Genomic DNA, 24632 nt, shown 5'->3' on the forward strand with positions numbered 1-24632 from the left:
TTTATTAGATTCCTTGCAGAAACTTTTCCACTATGACAATCCCATCACAGCAGTCTTCGTACATGTGTGAGGAATCTTTAATCGCAACTTACAGTTAAACCTTTATGTCACTAACCTTATAGGCGTTGACTCTTCAGATGATGCTCCACAGGGGGCTAGACACGAAATTCTCCTTCTAGCCTCAGCATGCCAGCCCTAACAGTTGGGGCTTGGACCCCCAACCCGTGGTATGAGAAGTATGTGGTACGGCGGCGGGTTTGGGCCAGAGGGGACAAACACGAGTTGCATACTCAAGCAGGCTTTATTCTGCTCGAGTACATTGCAACACATAGCACTCAAATACAACTGCTGTAGCAAACGAATGTCCTGCTCTTGTACGGGGGTGAAACAAAACCACTTAAAGGGGGGAGCACACCCGAAAAGGGTGAGAAGAGCGTTTTGCTCACCTTTTACGGCCCATAGCGGTAATTGCGTACAATGACTGGGTGATTGAGGTGACAGTGGCGGTCTTCTCAGTAGAAAGTCTGAACCACGCACATACGCGATCAACCGCCAAAACACCAGAGAGAATCGCAAGAGGCAGAGGGAGATGGTTACGTGCAGCCATTATAATGGGACAAGGGATTCTTGTGTATCCCCACAACCTCCATGTTGTGAATTTATCGATATTACAGTTTTTAAATTCACCAGCACCGCCCCTCTCAAGTGCGTGTGTTTGAAAACTCCATGCAGTTAACAATTGCGGTAGTGGACCTTGATATAACAAACTCGTGGCGCCGACTCTTGACTAGTGCTGAAATACTGGACGTTTGACAGAACCCTGCAAGTTTCATGACTATAAAACACGAACTCATTTGACGGGAACGTCTGCAATTGCAACAAGCGACTACAGTTGATGCAACGCGTCGTGTTTCAGCACAGTCGGTGTATCTGCATGGCAAACTATGCAGTCTCCACTGTTTTCACTTTTGAAACATAGCACTACGATAGTTCATGCTCAAAAGCAGTGAAAAATAGCAGGACAATGAAAAAGTATACGAGCAAGCTTATGTGCCCATTGCCGCCGCGCGGTTACTCGTGCGTCTGTTGCGGGAAGAGTGGAGAGCTCCGGCAATGCAAGGTGAACAGTCGGTTTCCTTTCCTGCGGGGAGGAGGGTGGTGGCCGAGCGGGAACATTTAAGAAGACTCAGGCACCTCTTCGCCCACAGCGGCGGCACGACCGCATGCATGCTCCCTCTAGCCTGCCTCTGTGCATGGTGCCTCTGCCGCACCACCATTCCCAATCTCCTCGTGGGTGCATCTTGGGAGCCATGGCAGAGGTGGAGGCTGCTGCCGCAGTCACGCCGCACCCTCGGTGTGATCATGAAATGCCTCACCACTTCCGTAAATTCGGATAACGATGATTTACTGTAAACACCATCGAGGTGGTTTCTCTTATATTTCTTTATCTGGTTTCCATTCTCCATTGTCATTTCGAGTCGTCACGCAAAAGCTGCATATAACGAAAACTTGGATGTAACGAAAATCACAAGAATTTTACAATTTTGTTATAACCAGGCTTAACTGTATTGCCCTCTAATTGGGTGCTACCATTTCTTGTAGTGGCTGTACCTATCTCACTATTAAACTTGAAAGTAAAGGGGGTTATAACCACTAAACTCTGTCAAATAACCTGGAAAGCATGTTTGATGAGCATACTCAATTCGCTGCTGTGATGCTGTCCTGTACTTCCCTTTCATTTCTTTCTGCCGGATGTGTTGTACTGTGCTGTGCCCCTGAAACCATGGGCACACTTTTAATTTTGACCCTGTTGGCAATCTACACACCACTTTTACTTACGTCTGTTTTCCTTTTCAGGCTTGGAGCGAGTTACGATGCTTTACTTGGGGTTGGACAACATCAGGAAAACATCGATGTTCCCACGTGATCCCAAAAGGCTGACTCCCTGAAAAAGCAGCCGATTATGTGTTGCTCAGAAGCATGAATTAAAGCTTTGTAGTTGGTTTTATATTCCCTTTTGTGCTGTCTCTGAATCACCACAAGTATTTGGAGTTGAGATTCATGCACAATACACGTTTGTAAAATGCAAGCGCTAACCATTGTACTTGGTGCTAGATGTTTGTGCATGACTTCAGCAGGCATCCATCCCCCAATCTGCTTTTTTCACAAAATGTGGCGCCCTCTGGGAGTGGTTGAAAATTCGTCTGCTACTGGTTGAAAACGTCCTTGTGGGACGCAGCCACCTGCGAAATGGTCATATGTATTCTTGACAGCTACCGCCATCTGTCGCGCACGCCTATCACGAATATGAACTGAGCATGGCCCCCGAGAACAGCTCCGGCTGCGCTGATCGCGGAGGCAAAGAACTGTGCAGCGGGGGCTGGTGGTTTGTTTTCAATTAGGGGAGAGGCACGCATACGCATAGCGACCTTGTGAAAAAGGCAGATTGACGCTACTAATCCAACACATTACTTGGCCACAGGCATGCTGCCTCTCCTCCGCATTCTTATTACATGACTGAATGCCGTTTGAACGTCGAGGCTCTTGATGCTATTTGCTTGCATGTCCTCTCCAATTGTGTGAATTATCAGTTTTGAATTGTGGCAGGAAATAAACCAGCAGTCTGTAAAGACAGGGAGACACTTGAATACTGGAAATAATGTTTCAGTCCAAATGACTACACGAACTGTTTGTCAATGAACTGCACCTTGCATTCACCCCAACACACTCATTTTTCTTGTGCATGACAGTTAGGTCAGCATAAGTACTAATGCAGTTTTGTACTGTTGGGAGTAAAAGTAACCCCCACTTCAAGTTCTGAGCCACTCCCCAATGCATGCGGGTACCACCTGGCGATGCACTTCTGTTGTCAAGACAGGCACAGTGTGCAGGTCTAGATTCCAAGGGTTCATCTTCAAGCTGCACCTGCTTGTGACACTCTTCAGAACTTCTGTCAGTGGTTATCAGGAAGAGGAAATAGCGTACAAAAGTACCACCAGGAACAACCACAGACCAAGGCCCTGGTCTGTGGAAAACTGGCAGTGTCCATCCATTGTTGTCGGGTCAAGAACTTGGGATTAGTTCAGTGTGTTGGGACTGGTGCCCATTTCTTCAAGGTCTGTTGTGACCAGGTGGTTGTATCGGTGAAGAAAAAGGGTGCAAGAGTGAGAGGAGGTGCACTGCAATATTCAGAGACTTTTATAGCTATGCAGTCAAGGCTATGCAGGAAAGGGAAGATGGGACTTTGCATGCTATGCGAAGGGGACTAACTTGATCCTACCTGCACAGCACTCTCTCCAACTTACCTCTTCGCTTATCTACAGCCCTAGCCTGAACAATGAACTCCTTCCCTTCAGCGCAAGGGCAGAGGCCCATTACCTTCTTTCTGCTTGGCCTCAGCTGCATGGCCACAAACTGCTATCCTTGAGCATAGCGCTCGCACGAGCATAGAGGCTCCATGCTGACCGAGCATTAAATTTATTTAAAAACCTTGTATAGCAATAATTGTATCCACAGAGGAAAGAATCGGGACACAGATACTGATTTTTACGCAGAATCCACATAGTCTTCCCAGAACTAGCCAGTCCAAATATTGAAACCTCATCTACCCAGCGTTTCTTCAATGTCGGCCTGAAAAATAGCGGAAGTTTTAGGTGAAACTATACCCAAGTGTCACGAAATCGGCGCACATTTTTGTAAGCCGGCGCGGCGCGAGGCCCGCTCATGTCATGTGACCATAACATGAGCCAAAACCAACCAACAACCTGCACTTCAACTGATTCTTTGTCGGTGGAAGGGCTTCGCGGGGTGTGGTGATGAGCGGCTGGGAATCAGGAAGGGTGGTAGTTCCTGGCCCTACGGGGCTGGGACGGTAGGTCAACACCGCTTGCGGTGGGGGCTAGCCAGCCACCGGTTTTTATCTGGTGTAGGCTGTCTGCACCCGCCACCGCTTCGGTGGTGGTGGACGACGGCCGTTGTTGCGGCCCGCGTCTTACTCTCCCTCTTCATTTTTCTTCTCTATTTTCTCTTCTGTCCGTCCGAGGCAGCGGAGCAGCCCCGCCGGGGTGGTGCAGTGGTAAGACGCCTGACTACTGCGCCGGAGAACCCGGGTTCGAACCCGACCTCGGCGGCTGCGTTTCGATGGAGGCGAAAGGAAGAGGCGTCCGTGTGCTGTGCGATGTCAGCGCACGTTAAAGATCCCCAGGTGGTCGAAATTACTCCGTAGCCCTCCACTACGGCTCCTCTTTCTCTCTTTCCACTTTCACCCCCACCTTCCTCCCTTCCCTAACGGCGCGGTTGCGGTGTCCACAGAAAACAAGTGAGACAGTTACCTCGCCTTTCCCTTCCTATAAATAAATAAATCAGTCCACAGGCAGCGGAGCAGCGGTGGTGTTTTCGATGGAGGCGAAACGAAGAGGCGTCCGTGTGCTGTGCGATGTCAGTTGTTGTGGCTGTATAGGAAGAAGGAAAAGAAAATGCACGGGCCTGCTACTGGCTCTGTAGCTGAGCCACCTCCGCTGCCTCGTGCAGACAGAAGAGAAAATAAATAGAGAAGTAAATGAAGAGGGAAAAGAAAGACGCGCGCCGCAACAACAGCCGTCGTCCACCACCGAAGCGGTGGCGGGTGCAATGACGGCCTACAACAGATAAAAATTCGGTGGCAGGCTAGCCCCCCGCCGCAAGCGGCGGTGACCTACCTGTCCCAGCCCCAGCGCACATTAAAGATCCCCAGGTGGTCGAAATTACTCTGTAGCCCTCCACTACCGCTCCTTTTTCTCTCCCACTTTCACTCCCACCTTCAACCCTTCCATTACTGCCGGTTGAGGTGTCCTCATAAAACAAGTGAGACAGTTACCGCGCCTTTCCCTTCCTATAAAAAACTGATTCATTTGTAGGAAAGGAAAGGCGCGGTAACCGTCTCACTTGTTTTCTGTGGACACCTCAACCGTGCCGTAAGGGAAGGAAGGAATGTGGGAGTGGAAGTGGAAAGAGAGAAAGAGGAGCCGTAGTAGAGGGCTACGGAGTAATTTCGACCACCTGGGGATCTTTAACGTGCGCTGACATCGCACAGCACACGGACGCCTCTTCGCTTCGCCTCCATCGAAACGCAGCCACCGAGGTCGGGGTCGAACCCGGGTACTCCGGCACAGTAGTCTGGCGTCTTACTACTGCACCACCCCTGCGGGGCTCCCTTCCTATAAATCGATCAGGCAGCGGAGGTGGCTCAGCTGCAGAGCCAGTAGCAGGCCTGCGTATTTTCTTTTCCTTCTTCCTAAAGCCACAACAACAAGGGCGGCTGTTCCTGGCCCTACGGGGCTGGGACTGGTAGGTCAACGCCGCTTGCGGTGGGGGCTAGCCTGCCACCAAATTTTCCACATTTTTATCAGGTGTAGGCCGTCATTGCACCCGTCACCGCTTAGGTGGTGGACGACGGCTGTTGCGGCGCGCGTCTTTCTCTCCCTCTTCTTTTTCTGTATTTTCTACTTTCTCTCTTCTGTCTAGAAAAAGGTGAGGGAAGAAAGACGCGCGCCGCAACAGCCGTCGTCCACCACCTAAGCGGTTCTACTTTCTCTATTCTGTCCAACAAGTGAGACAGTTACCGCGCCTTTATTCCCGTCCTATAAATCAATCGGCTCTCTCTTCTGTCCGCACGAGGCAGCGGAGGTGGCTCAGCTACAGAGCCAGTAGCAGAAAGAATTACGATTGTGGCTGTAGAAGAAGGAAAAGAAAATGCATGGGCCTGCTACTGGCTCTGTAGCTGAGCCACCTCAGCTGCCTCGTACGGACAGAAAAGAAAATAGAGAACAAAGAGAAAAAAAGAGGGAGATAAAGACGCGCGCCGCAACAACTGCCGTCGTTCACCAAAGCAGTAGCGGGTGCAATGACGGCCTACAACAGATAAAAATCGGTGGCTGCATAGCCCCCACCGCAAGCGGCGTTGACCTACCGTCCCAGCCCCGTAGGGCCAGGAACAGCTTCACCACCTTGAAAAAAAAAATACGGACTTTAGCGACTAAAGTAATGAAAGGCGAAAGCCTGAGAAATGCAATCTTGTCTAGCGTTCCTGCATTCTGCAATTCCCCACTTGAACGCGCGCAAAGGAACGCCACGCGACAAGAGCGATGGCGTACCATCCAAACGCACACTTGTCGGAGAAAGTGTGACTGCGCCTTTCCTCCAGAAGTCTCATTTTGTCTAGCGTTCCTGCCATCTGCAATCCCACACTTGAACGCGCGCCAAGGAATGCCACGTGACAGCTGCCGCAAAAGCGGAACACACTTTGTCAACGACACTATATATGAGCCATTAAAGGCTTTCGCCTTAAAGGGCCACTGTCCAGGGAAGGCCCTTTTAGGCAAAGGAGCCCAGTGTTTCAATCAGGTACCGGAGATAGTCTGTGCAAAATTCTACAGCGACACGCGTGCCGCAAAGCATCGAAAATACAATTCAAAGCTCACTCATGCTCTCCTTTGAGAAGCCAGCTTCTCCGCTTCCTGCGCTGGCCCGACGGGCCCCGATAATGACGTACGTACCGTGAACGACGTCCATTGGTCCGTCTCGCTGACTGACGGGAGAAGGATGGGTGTCTACCGCTCGCAGCGCGCTTTTCCCTCGCCACGGCCAGACTGAATTCAGCGGCGCGCGCTCCCTCGACCGTTTTTTTTTTTCGCGCTCGCGGAGAGCCACGCCCCACCTCCCGCCAAACGCGGAGGAGGAAGGGGAATTTGTATTGCGGAGGCTAGACGACCTCGGGCAGGAGAGTGAAAAACCTTTGCGAGGGAACGGAAGGAGAGAGGCAGGATAGAATCGGGTGATTGCGGTGGCTGTAACTGCGTTATTAGTTACTCTTTTCAAAAACATTTTGCGGCCTTGCGTTCCAGGGGTGAAGTCTCACAGTCACCGGGGAAGAAAATATTTTCGACCGGAGGGTGGACAGTGGGCCTTTAAAATTAGAGGGTCTCTTAGATGTCTCTTAAGAGGAGAATGTCGAAAGCCTACCCTTTCTATCATATAATTTGCCTCCCATCGTTAGCCTCTTGTCGGCATTCGTTGCTGTGCTACATATAATTATAATTGGCTTACAGGAAAGGAAAGGTGCAATATCTATCACACTTTCTCCGGTGGTGGTGGTGGATATTTATTGTATATACAAAAGAAAAAAAAAAGATGTTTGCCAGCCTCGGTATCTGCTATCTGATATCTGAAGCACCTGAACTGGGGCGGCGAAAATAAAGGGATAGCGAGGAAGAGGTAGAAGAAATCGGAGGTGAGCGATAGGGAGAAAGAAAAGAAGAAAAGGGTAGGTAAAAATAAAATAAATATATACACTATGGTACAGTATACAGTAGTTTTCTTGAGGCCCACCTGCAAATGTCTTAGGTCACTATAGCACTCGGCACATCGGGCGGGCTTCCGCAATAGCTCTGCGTCCAGGCAACTGTTCACTTACTTGCACACTGTACAAAACACTACGGCCGTCGTGGGCAATCGGCCGTTATTGTCCGAAATAGCACACGTGGGGCGTTCAGTCACAGCGCGCACTATCTGGCGAGGTGAAATAGGCGGGTCATCAAGCCCGCCTGTTCGATATATTCACACAGGCTCACGTGTGTTCGCTCACGGACGCGCGCACTGCCCGGCGGCCACAGGAGCACAGCTACGCTGTCCGGGATTACCCTCTGCGCTCTGTAAGCCGCCAGCAACTCACGTCGTGGTTCGGCTAGCGCGGCGCAGTGCAGTAGAAGGTGTTCGAGAGTTTCTACCGCGCCACTGCCGTCACACACGTCACATGGTGGCAAGTCCGTGGCGCATCCGTCGTTCCTCACGCCACACACATCCAATGCGTGCACGGAGGATCATTGCGCGGTGCAGCCGAGTCAACGAGCGGCCGCTGACACTGTGAATGCACTCACTTCTTGCGATGCGTGGGTCGGGGTGCTGCGTCCGAAAGTGGTCGTCGATTACCGCACGCACGTCCTCCAAAGCGAGGTGCTCGTCGCTAGGAGGGAGTTCATGTGCTGCGGTCGCGAGCTTGTCGGCACGTTCGTTGCCCTCTATGCCGCGATGCCCGGGGATCCACGCTCCGCCAAGCGCTCGAGACGCGCGCGCAAGTGTGAGTTTGGATGGTGCAACATCGCTCCTATCGCGTGGCATTCCTCGGTGCGCGTTGAAGTGTGGCATTGCAGATGGCAGGGACGCATCCCGCCTCGGCCAATCAGAAGGCCCAAAAGCGGGACACACTTTGTCCACGACAGCATGAGCCATTAAAGGCTATCGCCTTAATAACAGCTTGAGGGGCCAGTTAATTGTTGCGCCACATTTCTGGGTACTAGCCAGTACCATATGGCCCGTAGAATTTCCTTTTTCTTCTTACAGCCACAACAACGGAAGGGCTTCCCTCTCGGCGGATGGTGATGCGGAGAGGATGGGCTCGAACCCTGGGAAGCTCACTGCGAAGAGCCAAAATTGAATTCGAGACCACAAAATTACGCAATCATGGGACAACTGATCTGATCTTCAGTGCTACATATAATTATAATTGGTTTAAAGGAAAGGAAAGGCGCAGTATCTATCACACTTTCTCCGCCAAGTGTGAGTTTGGACGGCACACCATCGCTCCTGTCGCGTGGCGTTCCTTGGCGCGCGTTCAAATATGGCATTGCAAGTGTCAGGGACACATCCAGCCTCGGCCAATCAGAACGCTGCAAAAGCGGGACACACTTTGCCAACGACAGCATGAGCCATTAAAAAGCCTTCGGACACAGGTTGAGGCGGAGCTGGCGTATATGCCACTGAGGGTTCATCAACGGGGCTCACACGTGGCAATCTTATGTGCAGCTACAGAGGAGCTGGTCTGCTAACGGTGGCGGATTACAATGAATTGGTAAAACAGGAAGAAACCGAGAAGATCGAGGAAGTCGTTGAACAGCAAAATGAGGATGAACAAATGGAAGAAGCAACACTGTTGAGCTTCAGGGCACTGCAGCTGGAGGATGACAGCCTGAAAACTTCATGGGAACAGGCGAAGGCGGGAGGGATGGATGGCAACTTTTATTGTGCACCTTAAAGAGGCCCCTTACTCCCCACCCCCGGCACGCAGGCCTAGTGGATGGGGGCTGGAGCCTCCGCGACTAAAGGCTAACAAAGATTTTGTCTCTTCGCGGCCTCAGCCCCCAGGCGGACGGCTTGTTGCTGCCGAGCGGGGTCTTGGCTCCGCAGCAGGGCTTCCCAGCTCTCCCTGCTCTTGATATTTAAGACACTAAGTAATAGAGAGGCGACCGCATGGCGGCGACTGCAAGCTGGAAATTTCGTTAATCCAGTATTGGCCTTTCACATACTACCAGGGGAACAGGAAAATGATCTTTGTAAAGCATGTGGGGAGAGGGGTACTCTCGACCACATTATATGGGAATGCGTCGACTCCCCTGAAGACGAAGGCGGGAACACACGCATGACGTCAGGGAAATTGGTCTAAGATTCTCTGGCTGCGGCGGCTTGACCGGCTTTGTTATAAGTATATTTGCCGTCTTCCACTGCTCTGGAAGCTGCTCTCTGTCCCAAACACCTTGAATGTGCTCTGTTAGGTATCTAATCGGGACACCATCTAGATTTCTAAGTATATTTTATTTGTAACCCCGTCAGGGCCTGGGCGGATTTAGTTTTGAGCCGCACAATCTCTTCCCGCACCTCCGTCTTCGTGATGGAAGCGTCTAGGGCCTCGTTGGGCACCCCACCGTACTCCGGTAGGGGGGAGCGTTCCCCCAATGTACCTTATAATCTTATCCATGAACTCCGCGTCGTCTCCCTCGAACGCGTGCCCCGATTGCGTTTTCGATTTTGTTGGGTCCAACAAACGCCGAAGCGTGCTCCAGTGGAGAGATTCATGCCTCCTTCCTCATGCTATCTCAGGAGGATTCTCCCCTTATATCATTTTTGTCGCGTCCTCGACGTGTTTCTCGAGGGGGGGGAGGTAAAAAGCGTTTATTAAAAATAGTTACATGGAGGTTGCTCTGGGGTCACGCTTAGTGTCCTTCCCCTCACAAACACTAGATGGAGTCTAGTACGGGACCCCATTGGCTTCAGCTGCCGCCATTGCTCGTTTGACCGGCGCCTTTTGGGCTTTCAGGTCGGAGCAGGCGAGTAGGGTCGCCTCCCAGTCTTCCCGGGTGCGGTTTGGGTTAGGTGAAAAGGCAGGGTTGGAGGGGCACGACGCCTACACCATGTGGAAGAGGTCCGACGACATTTCCCCACAGTGGGGGCACTCCCCGGAGAAGGCACTGTCAAAGTGTTTGTTGTTGTTGTGGCTGTAGGAAGAAGGAAAAGAAAATGCACGGGGCTGCTACTAGCTCTGTAGCTGAGCCACTTCCGCTGCCTCACGCAGACAGAAGAGAAAATAGATAAAAATAAAATGAAGAGGGAGAGAAAGACGCGCGCCGCAACAACGGCCGATCCCCCTCTGTGGGTATGTGCCATAAGTTATTTGGACAACAACAATAACAACAACAGCCGTCGTCCACCACCGAAGCGGTGGCGGGTGCAATGATGGCCTACAACAGATAAAACTTCGGTGGCAGGCTAGCCCCCGCCGCAAGCGGCGGTGACTTACCTGTCCCAGCCTCCCACAAAGTGTTTAAGTGATGCTGCGCACATCATGGTGTTCGTAAGGGGGCGAAGAAACAGGCGTTCCTCCGCTCGTTAACCCTTTAGTGCACGGGTGGGGGTAAAGATTGTGTCTGGTTTGGTAGAGCTGAGTAATTTCTCTGAAAGTGTTGGCTTGTGTGAATTCTTGTTCCAAGGAGGAGGAGGATGAGGGTGCCCGGTTAGAAAGCGCGTGGGCGGGGATGGTGGTGGTGACAAAGTTTAATGATCCAAAAGGGGTGGATGTATGCATCGGCCGGATCTATGAACATCCAGCCCTTACAGACACTGGGTGGGGTCCCTATAGTACGGGGCGTCTGCTGCCTCGTTTCCTCCTAGCCCCGAGTGGGCTGGAGCCCAGACTATGAAGCGGCGGGATGGACTTCCCACGTACGAGCTGTTTTGCAGTAATCGGTAGGACAGGTCCGAGCTGTTTTTTAGTAGCCGGTAGGCCAGGTACAGGACCCAGCCCTGTTCAACGGTCCTATACGCCCCTCGCAAGTCCGTTATGAATGTTTTGGAATCAAAGTGTGTTGCTGCTAACGCGATGGCAACCTCCTCTGCCTGTGGTACGTTTCGGGCTTTAAATGTGAGCCCGTTCGCCGTTTTAGACTCGTGGATCACTGCCGTTGTGTATCACCCGCCTTGGTGCGGGCCGGACGCGCCCACATATTACACTCCGGGTTTCCTTCTGTAGTGGTGAGCTAAGGCCTCTGCCCTGGCCATGCGCCTACCCTCGTGGTCGTCCTTGGACATGTTAGTGGATAGTGGTTTTACGTGCAGGGTGTATCGCCACTCCTGGGGAAGTCTTAATCTTTCTTCGGTTACAGTAGTGTGTTAATTGTATGTGTAGACGGGATAATAGGCAATGCCCCGACGGTGTTTACGATAATATCCTGTATTGGCTTGTGAGGTGGGCTCCTCTCAGCTCCTCGAACGAGTTCGCCATACCCAGACCTTGGAGTCTCAGGTTCGACGTGGTTATAAGGAGGTCGAGGGCCTTCTTCGCTATTTTGCGCGTGATCACCTCGAGAATATTCTCGTCGTGTTTCTTGAGGTGGAGATAGGGGGTCGAGTACAGGATTCTGCTGGCATTGGCCAGTCATAGAGCATCTTTGCTTCTCAGTCGCCCTTTCTTGTTTGAGACTCTGCGGACCATTCGGCCCACCTGGTCTCCCACCTTCTTTAGCTTGTCAAGCGTGGTCGTCGCTAGCTTACACTGGTGAATGAAAATACCCAGGACTCTAAATTCCTCTCACTGGGGTATCGGTTCTGATCCTTCTATCTTGTCTGGGCATTTTTTCGAGGGACGAATATGGACAAATTCGGATTTTTTTCGGTGAGCATTGAAGGCCGCATTTTTCCGCATACTCATTTACAGCGGTGGCCGCCTCCTGCAAGCTGGCCTCCATTTCTCCCAGAGAGCCCTGCGTGGCCCATATGGAGATATCGTCCGCGTACAGCGCGTACTGCACACCCGAGATTTTCTTCAGGTGTTGTTGTTGTGGCTGTAGGAAGAACGAAACGAAAATTTACGGGTCTGCTACTGGCTCTGTAGCTGAGCCACCTCCGCTGCCTCGTGCAGATAGAAGAGAAAATAGAGAAGAAAGAAAAGAAAGAGGGAGAGAAAGACGCGCACCGCATGGATGGATGGAAAAACTTTATTTTCGTCAGAGAGCATGTATGGATGACTCCGTGTTAGATGGCCATCAACCCATGGCTGACGGCGACCTGGGTGGCCCACTCCACGGCCCTGGTCTGGACGACCGGGTCTGAGCTGGCCAACACGGCCTCCCACTGCTCGAGGGAAGGATCACGCATAATATCCGCCGGTGGCGGTGCTATGCTACAGCTCCATAATATGTGGTCATAGGTTGCCAATTCCTGACACCATTTGCACTCCGGCTGAATCTCCGGGTAGATTTTTCTCAACACGTATGGGTTGAAGAAACATCTAGTCTGCAATCGTCGCCAGACGCATTCCTGCGCCTTCACCAATTGCTTGTCCGGGGGTGGGTAAATCCTCCGCTCAAGTTTGAAATGATTAGTAATGTGATGAAAGGATACCAGCCCATCCCTCGTGGACCTTCCCGGAACGTCCGGCTCACCTACTCGGCTGACGAAACCTCAAGCATTCATGTGAACCGTCTCGTTTCCAGGATTCCCAGAGTGTGCTGGTACCCAGACAATTTCCGCCTCCGTGGTCCCTCGCCCCGTGGGCCGATTCAGCAATCGCGCCGCTGTGACAGATATTCTGCCCCTCGCCAAATTTCGGATGGCTCTTTTGGAATCGCTGAAGATTAAGTCAGCATTACTACTAGTAATAGCTAGTGCTATCGCCGCTTCCTCTGCCGTTTCTGGGGAGCGGGTTTTGACTGATCCGGAGGCGATCAAGCGTCCCCGCCCGTCCACCACCGCAATTGCAAATGCGTCCTTGTCCCTATACTCGGCGACATCTACATAGACTGCCCCGTTGTACTTCCCGTACTTAACATGTAAAGCTTGCCTTCCTGCGGTCCTCGTGATGGATTGGATGCATGTTCTTGGGCAAAGGTTTTATGTACAAGCCCTTGTGCATTTCCTGCCTAATCTGAATTTTAGTGTCACCAGCTGGAGCGTCAACTCCAATGCCGATCCTTTCCAATATGTCCCTTCCTGCTTTTGTTTTTGAAAGCCTACCGAGCTGCATCACCAAGTGCGCCTCCCGTAGTTCTTCTAGGGTGTTGTGCACCCCTAATTCCAGCAGCCTTTCGGTAGACGCATTGTGAGGCAACCCAAAGGCCGCTTTATATGCCTGCCTAATCATAGCCTCCACCTTGCCTTTTTCCGTCGCGTCCAACTTCAAATAAGGCGTCGCATACACTATTCTACTGAGCACAAACGCCTGCACCAGCTTACACAAGTCCTTTTCCTTAACACCTCTCTTACGATTGGCGATTCTCCTGATTAGCCTCACGGTAGCATTGACCGTATTTTTAAGCCTTTTCAAGGACTCGCTATTCTTCCTGTTAGTCTGCAGATACATACCCAGGATTCTGATCGTTTGGACCTCAGCGACCGGTACGCCCCCCACTTTGACCTCTAAAGGCGGTGGCGGCACATAGTGCCTCGCATGTATCCCTCTTGGTTTGTCCCTCAGCACAAAAAGCTCGGACTTGGGCTGAGAGCACGAGAGTCCTGCTTCCCCTGCTAGCTCCTCAACAATATCCACCGCGTGCTGTAGAGTTTCTTCCAAATGTGCGTCACTGCCTCTTGTTACCCAAAGAGTAGTGTCATCCGCATAAAATGTATGTTTAAGTTCCGATATCCCTTGCAGCCTGGGTGGTATCTTGATCAAGGCGAGATTAAATAGGAACGGCGATAATACCGACCCTTGCGGTGTCCCCCTGCCCCCCGATGGGAAGGGATCCGATTTCATTTCTCCGACTATAATCTCCGCAGTCCTACCCTCCAGAAACGATCTGATGTACCCGAAGGTTCCACCCCCCGGTCTTATGTCCGATAGGTTCCTCAATATTGCCTCATGGTAACATTGTCAAAGGCCTTAGTTAGGTCGAGCCCCAAGATAGCCTTGGTGTCAGTGCCATACCCAGGATCAACCACGTCTTTTTTGAGCTGTATCATGACGTCTTGCGTTGATAAATTAGCCCTGAAACCAATCATTGTTTCAGGTATCAACTCCTTGTCCTCTACATAACCCTGAAGCCTGTTCAGGACCACATGCTCCATCAATTTGGCTAAACACGACGTTAGCGAGATGGGACGCAGATTCTCAATGCAGAACGCGCACCGCAACAACAGCCGTCGTCCACCACCGAAACGGTGGCGGGTGCAATGACGGCCTACAACAGATAAAAATTCTGTGGCAGGCTAGCCCCCGCCGCAAGCGGCGGTGACCCACCTGTCCCAGCCCCATCAGGGGAGTGACTGGGAGATTCTTCATTGCCATGTTGAAAGGCAGCGGTGATAACACCGCTCTCTGTGGTGTTCCTCTCGTACCTAATAGAAAAGGACCGTGTTCTGCGTTCTGGATTTTTACATAGGCCTGTCTGTCTAAGAGGAAGCGTTTTATATACTCGAACGCGTTAATTCTTTCCACACCTCGTCTCCGAAAGGCGTGTCAGGATCGCCTCGTGCGTCACATTATCGAGGCTCCCTTCAGATCTAGAGTCAGCACTATCTTATCCCCATTCGGATGTTCTATCGGATTCAGTATCTCTCTGCTAAGCTGTAGCAGGACGTCCTGAGCCGATTTATTTGGCCTGAAGCCATACACCGAGTCGGCGAAGACTCGCTGGCTTTCTAGATACTCGGAGAGTCTGTCTCTCGCCATTGTTTCCATCAATTTGCCCACGCACGACGTGAGAGAAATGGGCCTGAGGTTGTCCGTATCTATGGCTTTGCCCGCCTTTAGGGAAAGTTATGAGTGCTGTCTTCCATTCGGTGGGGAGAGGAACTTCGCTCGTCCAGATCGAATTAAAGTGTTCCAGAAGGGATTGGTACGCGTGCTCTAGCTGGTAAGCGACTTAAAGAAAAGCTAGAAACTCAGGGCAAGCAAATTCAGCAACAGAATGATCAAATGAAAACACTCAATGATCATATTGCAAAGCTCAGTCAGCAAATGCAAACGCTAATTAACAGGCTCTCCCCCGCAGAGGGAATGGAAAGTTCTTCGGTCGTTCCACCCCACTTCCGCCTCCTCCTCCCACATGCAACAACACAGCATCTACTACTAAAACTCATACACCCGCCAAACGGAAGGCACCTCACCAAGACATTCCTACAGTGGTCGACTCCCAAAAGCCTGATCTGGTCGCCTCCATAGCTTATACTCGAAGAGAAGCTTGCGGAAAAATTTGAATCTATGACCACCAGCACGAACGCATGGGCAGCTAGAGTAGACGCGCGGATAGCGATGCTCGAGCAGCAGATGCAGCAGCAACAGATCCAGATTCAAACTGCTCTAGAAAAGCTACTCTCTACCACAGTATCTCAAATGATCCCACCCGAATCTCAGCCCCAAGATGGCAGGACGTCGACAGGACATTATGGTGTGGCAGTGGAACTGCAGAGGCTTTCGTTCCAAGCGTAGTAATCTGCAGCTTTACATTCAATCCCTTCCGGCCGATGAAACACCAGCGGTAATCGCACTGCAGGAAACAAACTCCCCTGTAAAACTGCTCAATTACACTCCTCATACACCAACAAACTGTCCTCAGTACAGAGTGGCGACGCTGGTTTACCGCAACTACAAAGCAACTGATCACAACATGGACTTTGCAGATATCGACTTCCATTTGATAGAGCTGCTTCCCAAAGAGCGGAAAGGAACGAGTCTATTCATTCTGAATATCTACAGCCCCCCGAAAGGAAAAACTGCTCCTCTAATGGCGGCCATGAAAAAAGCCCCTCAAATCAGCGCTAACCAACCATTGATAGTTGCAGGAGACTTTAATGCCCGCCGTATCACATGGGGATACAAAACGACTTGCAGTGAAGGCGCCCGACTCTGGACACTTCTCCAAAATGAGGGCATAACCCTTGTCAATGATACACAACAGTACACGCGCATCGGCAACAGTGTACAGAACAACACCACCCCCGATCTTACACTCACGAAAAACATAACACAATACTATTGGACAAACACGCAAACCTCTCTTGGTAGCGATCACTATATAATTGAAACCTCTTTCTCACTATCCTCCATAACCCCCCGTGTAAAGAGGAAACTCAAAATCACCAACTGGGATCGCTTTTGCGATCTTCGTACCGCGGCCCCGAAGCAGATAGACCACCTTACAAATCGGCTGGCTAACCTCAACAAGGACGTGAACATGGCCACATCGGAAATGCCGTGCACACAAACCTCGGAGGTGATTGACAGCCGATTACTCCACATGTGGGAAGCTCACTCGAGCTTACAGAAGCGATGGCTTAAAAACAAACAGAATCGTGCCCTGAAGCTACGCGTCTCCGCTCTCATAAGGGAAATGGAGACGCACGCGGCACAGCTCAGTCACCAGCAATGGGGTCAAGTATGCGACCGCCTTGCTGGAAACCTAGGACTTCAGGACACGTGGCGGTTGCTACGATGCCTTCTTGAACCCGATCACGCCAAGAATGTACAGCAGAAAAATGTGACGCGTCTTATCCATGGCATAGACATGGACAACGACAACATTATTCAATCATTAAAAGATACATACCTCACAACCACACCGAAGACACCCTTACCACAGTACGTTGGAACCCAAAACCATGAGCTAGACGAAGACATCACAAAGTATGAAGTCAGAACAGCCATGCTCCAACTCCGCACTATTAACAAGAGCATTGCTGGCTCTAGACTTGCAAAAGGCATTTGACAATGTCTATCACTCCTCTATATTGGATGCACTATCCACTCTGAATGTGGGAAACCGAACACATGCTTACATTTCAGCATTTCTCCGGGATCGCACAGCAGCAATTCGGTTCGGTCCCCTGAAATCCCCCACTTTTACCCTCGGTAATAGAGGCACCCCACAGGGATCAGTCCTTTTCCTTTTTTTTATTTAACATCACACTCATCCCCATGGCTAAAAAGCTGTCACAGATCCCAAACCTCTCCCATTCTCTATATGCAGATGATATCACCCTGTGGACCACCACTGGGAATGTAGGTAGCATGGAAGAAACTCTTCAGGAGGGGGCAGACACCGGGTGTCAAGATGCGCAGCTTCAATGGGCCTTGCATGTTCCTCCACCAAATCCGAGTTCCTGATATTCCACCCAAGCCCGCGGAAACACCACCAACCCCCTATGCTCATCATCGTAGATGGTCAGCCAGTACCACAAGTTCACAAACGTCTAATACTAGGTATGTTCATACAAGACAACGGCCTTAACACGGATACACTCTCCAGACTGATTAACACAACACATCAGATCTCCCGCCTAATCAAACGTATAGTCAACAAGCACTGTGGAATGCGCGAGCATGACCTCAGACGCTTAGTACATCATTTATTATAAGCCGCAATCTTTACTCGATTCCGTATTTATATCTAACAAAAACAGAGACAGACAAAGTGGATGCTCTCATCAGACACGCTTATCAGAGCTGCCTTATATATAAGGCAGCTCTCGGCTTACCTAAGCGCACCCCAACCTATCGACTCTTAGGCATGGGAGTTCATAACACCCTCAGCGAACTGGTGGAAGCCCACCGCATCGCCCACCTAGGACGGCTCTCCACTACCCCAACTGCTCGCCACATTCTTTCCTTTCTCCAACTTAGACCGTTAGGTGCCCCTCCAGTAGAAACTTATGCAGTTCCAAAGACAGTCCGCGATCACCTCACTGTCCACCCACTTCCGAAAAACATGCATCCCCCTTCTAGCCACCATATCCCCTTCATAACCAGGCCAGACGGAAAGCGAGAGCACGTGCCCTACACAGAGCACATGCGAACGAACCCGACACGGTCTACGTGGACGCCGCAGAATATCCACACCGCTCAGCTTATGCGATATGCGCGGTATCCAGCCGCTTCGATCCCATTACATCAGCCTCTATCATTACCCGAACGTCCGTAGAAGCGGAAGAATCCGCTATAGCCATCGCGATGGTCTCTTCCACTGCCACCCTTATCCTCAGCGATTCGAAAACTGCCATACAAAATTTCGCCCGAGGCCAGCTACATGCTGCCTCTCACAAAATCTTAACTACCAACGTTCAAACACCCCGACCCATAGATTTTGTCTGGGTACCAGCCCATTCGGGCAACCCCGGTAACGAAGCGGCCAATTCTGCTGCTCGAGCATACGTCGACCGAGCAACAGATACCGAGGACCTCAGCAGTGCCAGAGATCGGCTGATCACCTACAACGACATTACACTACACTACCGGTCTGAAAGACTTCACTACCCTCCCCACACCCCTCCTTAACTAAACCACAACAAATAACATGGAGACACCTTCAAGCCCGCACCTTTCCCTCCTCAGCACTGCTGGCACTATTCTCCCCCTCTACTCATCAGTCCGAATGTTCCCTCTGCGAGGCCCCGAGAGCTACATTCGAACATATTATGTTCAGATGCCCGGAGTTTCAACCACCGGCCGAATGGCGCCTTACGGACAACGAGGCTTGGGAGATCGCGGTCTCCAGCTCAGAACCTGCTCCACAAAGGAGACTGGTCGACTGGGCTGAAGCGGTCGCCGTCAGGCACTGCCTGCTGGCCACCGTGCACCCGTGATCAGGAGCCGGCCCAGCCCTTGTAACGAGTATTTCGCGGCTCCACCATATAAATTTTTTCACCACCTGGTAGAGCGTCTCGGCCCACTCCCCTAGGTGGTACAAACTTTATTCAATGAAGGCCAAAAAAAAAATTATGTTGCCGCCGTTCCGTGGGTGGCCTTCCGGCTGCTGGTCGTGGCCTCCAGGTCACGCCTGGCGGCGACTTCCGCTGCCCAGGTCGTCAGCCGCTGTTGAATATGCGGCTCCGAGCTGGCCAAAGCAGCCTCCCACAGCTGCGGTCTGTTTATTTGCCAGGAGACGGGGGGAAAGTGCGCCGGACAAGAGTAAAGAATGTGAGCATAGTCTGCTCGGGGAGAGCTGCAAAGCGCGCATTGGGGCGAGAAGGCACCGGGGTGAATAAGGGCAAGGCGTGCAGGGGAGAGGAAATGTTTTCGATTTGCCCCAGCTCCGAGGTTCCTCTAAGCGTTCGAAAACGATCCCAATTATTAAGGCGAAAGCATTTAATGGCTCATACTGTCGTGGACAGTGTGTCTCGCTTTTGCGGAGGCTGTCGCGTTGCGTTCCTTGGCGCGCGTCCAAGTGTCGGATTGCAGATGGCAGAAACGCTAGACAAGATGAGACTTCTAGAGATAATTCGCAGTATCTGTCACACTTTCTCCGAAAAGTGTGCGTTTGGGTGGTATGCCATCGCTCCTGTCGCGTGGCGTTCCTTGGCGCATGTTCAAGTGTGGGATTGAAGATGACAGGAACGCTAGACAAGATAAGACTTCTCAGGCTTTAGCCTTTCACTACTTTAGTCACTAAAGTCCCTCGTAATTTTTACAGACGGCGGACGCGTTTCCCTCGTCCTCCTGCCCTCTTTCAGTGCCGAGACGATAACGAAGTGATCGCTACCGAAAATTTGCTCCGAATCATACCATTCGAAGCCTCTCGTGTTTTTGGAAAATGTCAGGTCAGCTTGGATGTGTTCCGCAGACGCTGTTCCCTATCCTCGTCGGCTGATCGGGGTCCGTGTCGAGAGTGAGCCCTAGATCGTGTGCGTCTTCCCACAGCTGCCTTCCCTTTGGGAATTAGTACGAGTACCCCCATTCTGTGTGATGTACTCTCATGAGCAAAAGTGAAGAGACCATGCGCTTTGAGAAAACTGCCCGCCAGCTTTTTCTGACAGTGAAACAGTTATTTCTGAGAAGTGCATTAGGTACCATGCATATTATACTTGCCTCCTTGCCCAAGCAATTTTCTCTGGCACATCTTTTTATACATCAAAAAAGCAATCGTAGTAGTTAGCGTGATCTCTCCACTTTTGCTCAAGACTGTACATTAAAGTTTCCCATAATTACTAAGGGCCGATCCTTTGCCAATTTAAAGGCCCACTCTTCACCCTCCGGTCGAAAATATTTCCTTCCTCGGTGACTGTGAGACTTCGCCTCAGAACGCAAGGCCGTAAAATGGTTTTGAAAAGAGCAACTAATAACGCAGTTACAGCCACCGCAATCTCCCGATTCGGTCGTGTTTCTCTCCTTCCGTTCCCTCGCAAAAGGTTTTTCACTCTCCTGCCCGGTCGGCTAGCCTCCGCAAGACAAATTCCCCTTCCTCCTCCGCGTTTAGCGGAAGGTGGGGCGTGGCAATCCGCGTGCGCGAAAAAAAAAAAAAAAGGAACGGGCGAGGGAGCGCGCGCCGCTGGATTCAGTCCGGCCATGGCGAGGGAAAAGCGCGCAGTGAGTGATAGACACCCATCCTTCACCCTCAGACAGCGAGACGGACCAATGGACGTCGTCTTCGACAAATTAATAGCTGCGGCTCGACGGGCCAGCGCAGGGAACGGGAAAGCTGGCCTCCCGAAGGAGAGCATGAAAGCTTTGATTTGTATTTTCGTTGCTTTGCGGCGCGCGTGTCACTGTAGCACTTTGCAGACTATCTCCGGCATCTGATCGAAACACTGGGCTCCTTCGCTTAAAAGGGCCTTCCCTGGACAGTGGCCCTTTAAGGGCCTTACGTATCAGTGCCCTGAATCTAACCCGTATTTTTTTGTCTCGGTGAGCTGTATACGTTTAGTAGAAAGACTGGGATATATTTTTGCTTCCCCGTTAAAATTTCTAGAAATACATTCTCAATATCCTACGAATCTAGGTCGTGCTTTATGGCGGCAATGTTGCGTTTAATAAAGGTCGTTACGGAGGATCTCTATCCCGTGGTATTTTGCTTGGCTGGCTGGCTGGCTGGCTGGCTGGCTGGCTGGCTGGCTGGTTGGCTGGCTGGCTGGTTGGCTGGCTGGCTGGTTGGTTGGTTGGTTGGTTGGTTGGTTGGTTGGTTGGTTGGTTGGTTGGTTGGTTGGCTGGTTGGCTGGTTGGCTGGTTGGCTGGCTGGCTGGCTGGCTGGCTGGCTGGCTGGCTGGCTGGCTGGTTGGTTGGTTGGTTGGTTGGTTGGTTGGTTGGTTGGTTGGCTGGTTGGCTGGCTGGCTGGCTGGCTGGCTGGCTGGCTGGCTGGCTGGCTGGCTGGTTGGTTGGTTGGTTGGTTGGTTGGTTGGTTGGTTGGTTGGTTGGTTGGTTGGTTGGTTGGTTGGTTGGTTGGTTGGTTGGTTGGTTGGTTGGTTCACAGGAAGGGAAAGGCGCAGTATCTGTCACACTTGCTCTGTGGACACCTGAACCGCGCCGTAAGGGAAGGGAGGAAGGTGGGAGTGAAAGTGGAGAGAAAGGGGAGTCGTAGTGAAGGGCTACGGAGTAATTTCGACCACCTGGGGTACTTTAACGTGCGCTGACATCGCACAGCACACGGACGCCACTTCGTTTCGCCTCCATCGAAACTATAATTCTAGGCACTATAATCGAAACGCAGCCGCCGAGGTCGGGTTCAAACCCGGGAACTCCGGCACAGTAGTCGGGCGTCTTACCACTGCGCCACCTCGGCGGGGCAAGGTATTTTGCGCCTTTCCCAGTTTCTTGGAGGGCAATTTCCAATGGGGTCTCTAATAGAGGAAAATGTGGTTGCAGCATTTTGGTTGAAAAACTATTTTCCACCAGAAGAAGCCGATCACCCCGCCCCCGCACGTAGGCCTGGAAGACGGGAGCCGCCGCGTTAAAGGCTGGCTGGCAGACCTTGGCCTATGCCTCCTGAAAAACATATGTTGCCTGAAGTGTCCCCTCGATTTCAATGAGCTCACCGATCGCTGCAACATTGCACGGGTTGACAGCGTAGCGGCGCTCAAAGATGACTCTCAGTTTCGGTTGTAATGGCTGGAAGACTATGGTGCGTGGCGCCTAATCCTGCTGTTTTGTTCATTTTTCAGAAATTTGAGGACTAACGTTTTGGTTTTTGATGACGGAAAACGTTTTTCCAGTGTGTAGCAAGTGCTGTCACCCCGTGCTAAAAACGGGCATCAGTTTCGGTTTCGGATTTTAAAGATGTTTAGTGTGCAATATTTGACTGGTGTGACCATGTCGTTGGCACCTTTTGCCTGCGGCCTGAACAGAATCGTATGGGCAGTTTACGAAGGGGACATAATAGAAACGTCTTATATTGCAGGAAGTGCTTTAAGAGGCTAGAAATGCCTCAAAATAGATATCTAAACTGCATGGATGTGTTGTAATTTTGCCAATTACTAGAAATCAGTTAATACGGAGAAGCAGTTAAAGAAGGAAAATAATTCATGATATAATACAAAACTTGAAAAATCTATGCTATAATCCGGGATTACCTGACATCTCAAGTTCAGCTAGGTGACCCGTGAAAAAGAATGGGCTGCACGGCTTGCAAGCGATGGAAGCCCGGGACGCCGCGACAGATAAGCTGACTGCATTGAGAGTGCACGGTCGGCCCGCAGGGTGCACATCATGTTCTTATAAGTTCGCGAAACTGGTGTACGTGTATTAACACCACCATGGATCGGCAAAATCACGTGTGCTCACTCAGGCTCACTCAGAAAAATTTGCTCCATCTGCGGGCTCACCCTCACTCAGACTCACAAGACCCGGACTCACTCACACTCATGAACTAAAACTCATGCAAACTGGCGACTCACTCGGGCTCACTCAGACTCATAACTAATCTGGGCTAACTCACTCATTTCAGCTCACGACTCACTTGAACTCACTCATCTCGACTCACTCATTTTTGACTCTCGACTTATCTGCACTCACTCACTTCGACTGAAGACTCATCTGAACTCAGACTCATCATGGACTCACTCATTTCAACTCACGACTCATCTGAAATCACTCATCTCGACTCACTCATTTTTGACTCGCGACTCATCTGCGCTCACTCCGACTCACGGCTCATCTGAACTCAGATATCTGGACGCCATTCAGGAGCCTACTCGACAACGTACGCGACCAGATAAAGTGGTCAACTGGGACTGCTTTCGCGCCAAGCGAAAAGAGCAAGGCTCTTCCCAACCTATCACAGACATCGCCGCTTGGTCAGCCGACATCATCAAACAAGTTGCAGATGTCACTGCTGAAGTTGCTGTGGAAGACTCAGTACCAAACTGCGACAGATATTATGTCCTACTGTGGGACCGCAAGCGCAAGCTGGAGGCCCTGATGCAAACTCACAAGTGGGATCGGAATCTCCGACGACGGCTCGCCCGAGTCCATACAAACATCGAAAACTGTGCCGTAGAGCAACGCCAAAACTGGCACAATATATGTGACCAGATGGATAAGGCTCCTAACGCCAGAAGCACCTGGAAACTACTCCGTCACCTCCTCTACCCTGAAGGGAGCAAGTTCCAAGCCCGCCAGCAGCTCCAGCGTTCTTCCACCAATTTCCAGGCACCTCAGACGCCCTCAAACAGGAGCTAGTAGACACCTACATCCGCCCAGGACTGGTGAAATCTTTCCCTCCTCATCAGGGGAAGGAAAACGTCCGTTTAGATGCTCCCACCATTTTACCGGAGGTACGAGCTGAGCTCAATCGTCTCAAGACAAACTCAGCTACAGGCCCGGACCGGATATCTAACCGTATGCTTCGGAACCTCGACGACGCCTCGATTCATGCTCTCACAGACTTTCTGCAAAAATCCTGGGAGCGGGGAGCCATCCCGCAAGAGTGGAAATGCGCCAACCTCATGCTCATCCCCAAGCCGGGCAAACCACCTACTCTCTCGAACCTCCGCCCCATTTCTCTCACGTCCTGCGTGGGAAAACTATTGGAGCATGTAATTCCGACCCGTCTTTTTCGTTACCTAGAAGAACATCACCTACTGCCAGACACGATGTTTGGTTTTCGACCACACCTTGCGGCCCCAGACATCATGCTCTTGCTCAAGCATCAGGTGCTGACACATCGCACTTTGGACACCAAAGTCATAGTTGGTCTAGATGTCGCGAAGGCTTTTGACAATGTACGGCATGAAGCTATTCTGCAGAACCTCCAGACCCTAGGGGTGGGACAACGAACGTATGCATATATACGCGACTTTCTCACGAACCGCACAGTGCAACACCGGCTCAGGAGATCCTTCCACCATCTCTCCTGGAAACCGGGGTACACCCCAAGGCTCAGTGCTTTCCCCACTCCTGTTCAATATTGCGCTGCTTCGCCTGCCCAATCTTTTGGCAGATATCCCCCACTTGCACCACAGCCTATACGCCGACGACCTCACTCTGTGGATTACACACGGCAGTGACGGCCAGACCGAGGAGACTCTGCAGACAGCCATCGATCGCGTTGGTACCTACCTGGCCACAGCCGGCCTATCCTGCTGGGCCACCAAGTCTGAATACATCATTGTCCCACCCCAGGGAAGAC

The 24632-nt window shown here is 51.4% G+C and overlaps 1 protein-coding gene across 1 annotated transcript in view; it reads left to right on the forward strand.

Annotated features, from left to right (window-relative positions):
• Positions 1 to 2018, forward strand: part of AspRS (aspartyl-tRNA synthetase) — a 34477-nt gene extending 32459 nt beyond the window's left edge. The window contains exon 16 of the mRNA XM_084607469.1: positions 1858 to 2018. Coding sequence (XP_084463595.1) covers positions 1858 to 1949 — 92 coding nt within the window. The 3' untranslated portion in view covers positions 1950 to 2018. The remainder of the gene's footprint in view (positions 1 to 1857) is intronic.
• The last annotated feature ends 22614 nt before the right edge of the window (positions 2019 to 24632 follow it).

The sequence above is a fragment of the Amblyomma maculatum genome, chromosome 6 (assembly GCF_055883805.1).
Source record: "Amblyomma maculatum isolate TAMU_Amacu chromosome 6, ASM5588380v1, whole genome shotgun sequence".
Classification (NCBI taxonomy): domain Eukaryota; kingdom Metazoa; phylum Arthropoda; class Arachnida; order Ixodida; family Ixodidae; genus Amblyomma; species Amblyomma maculatum.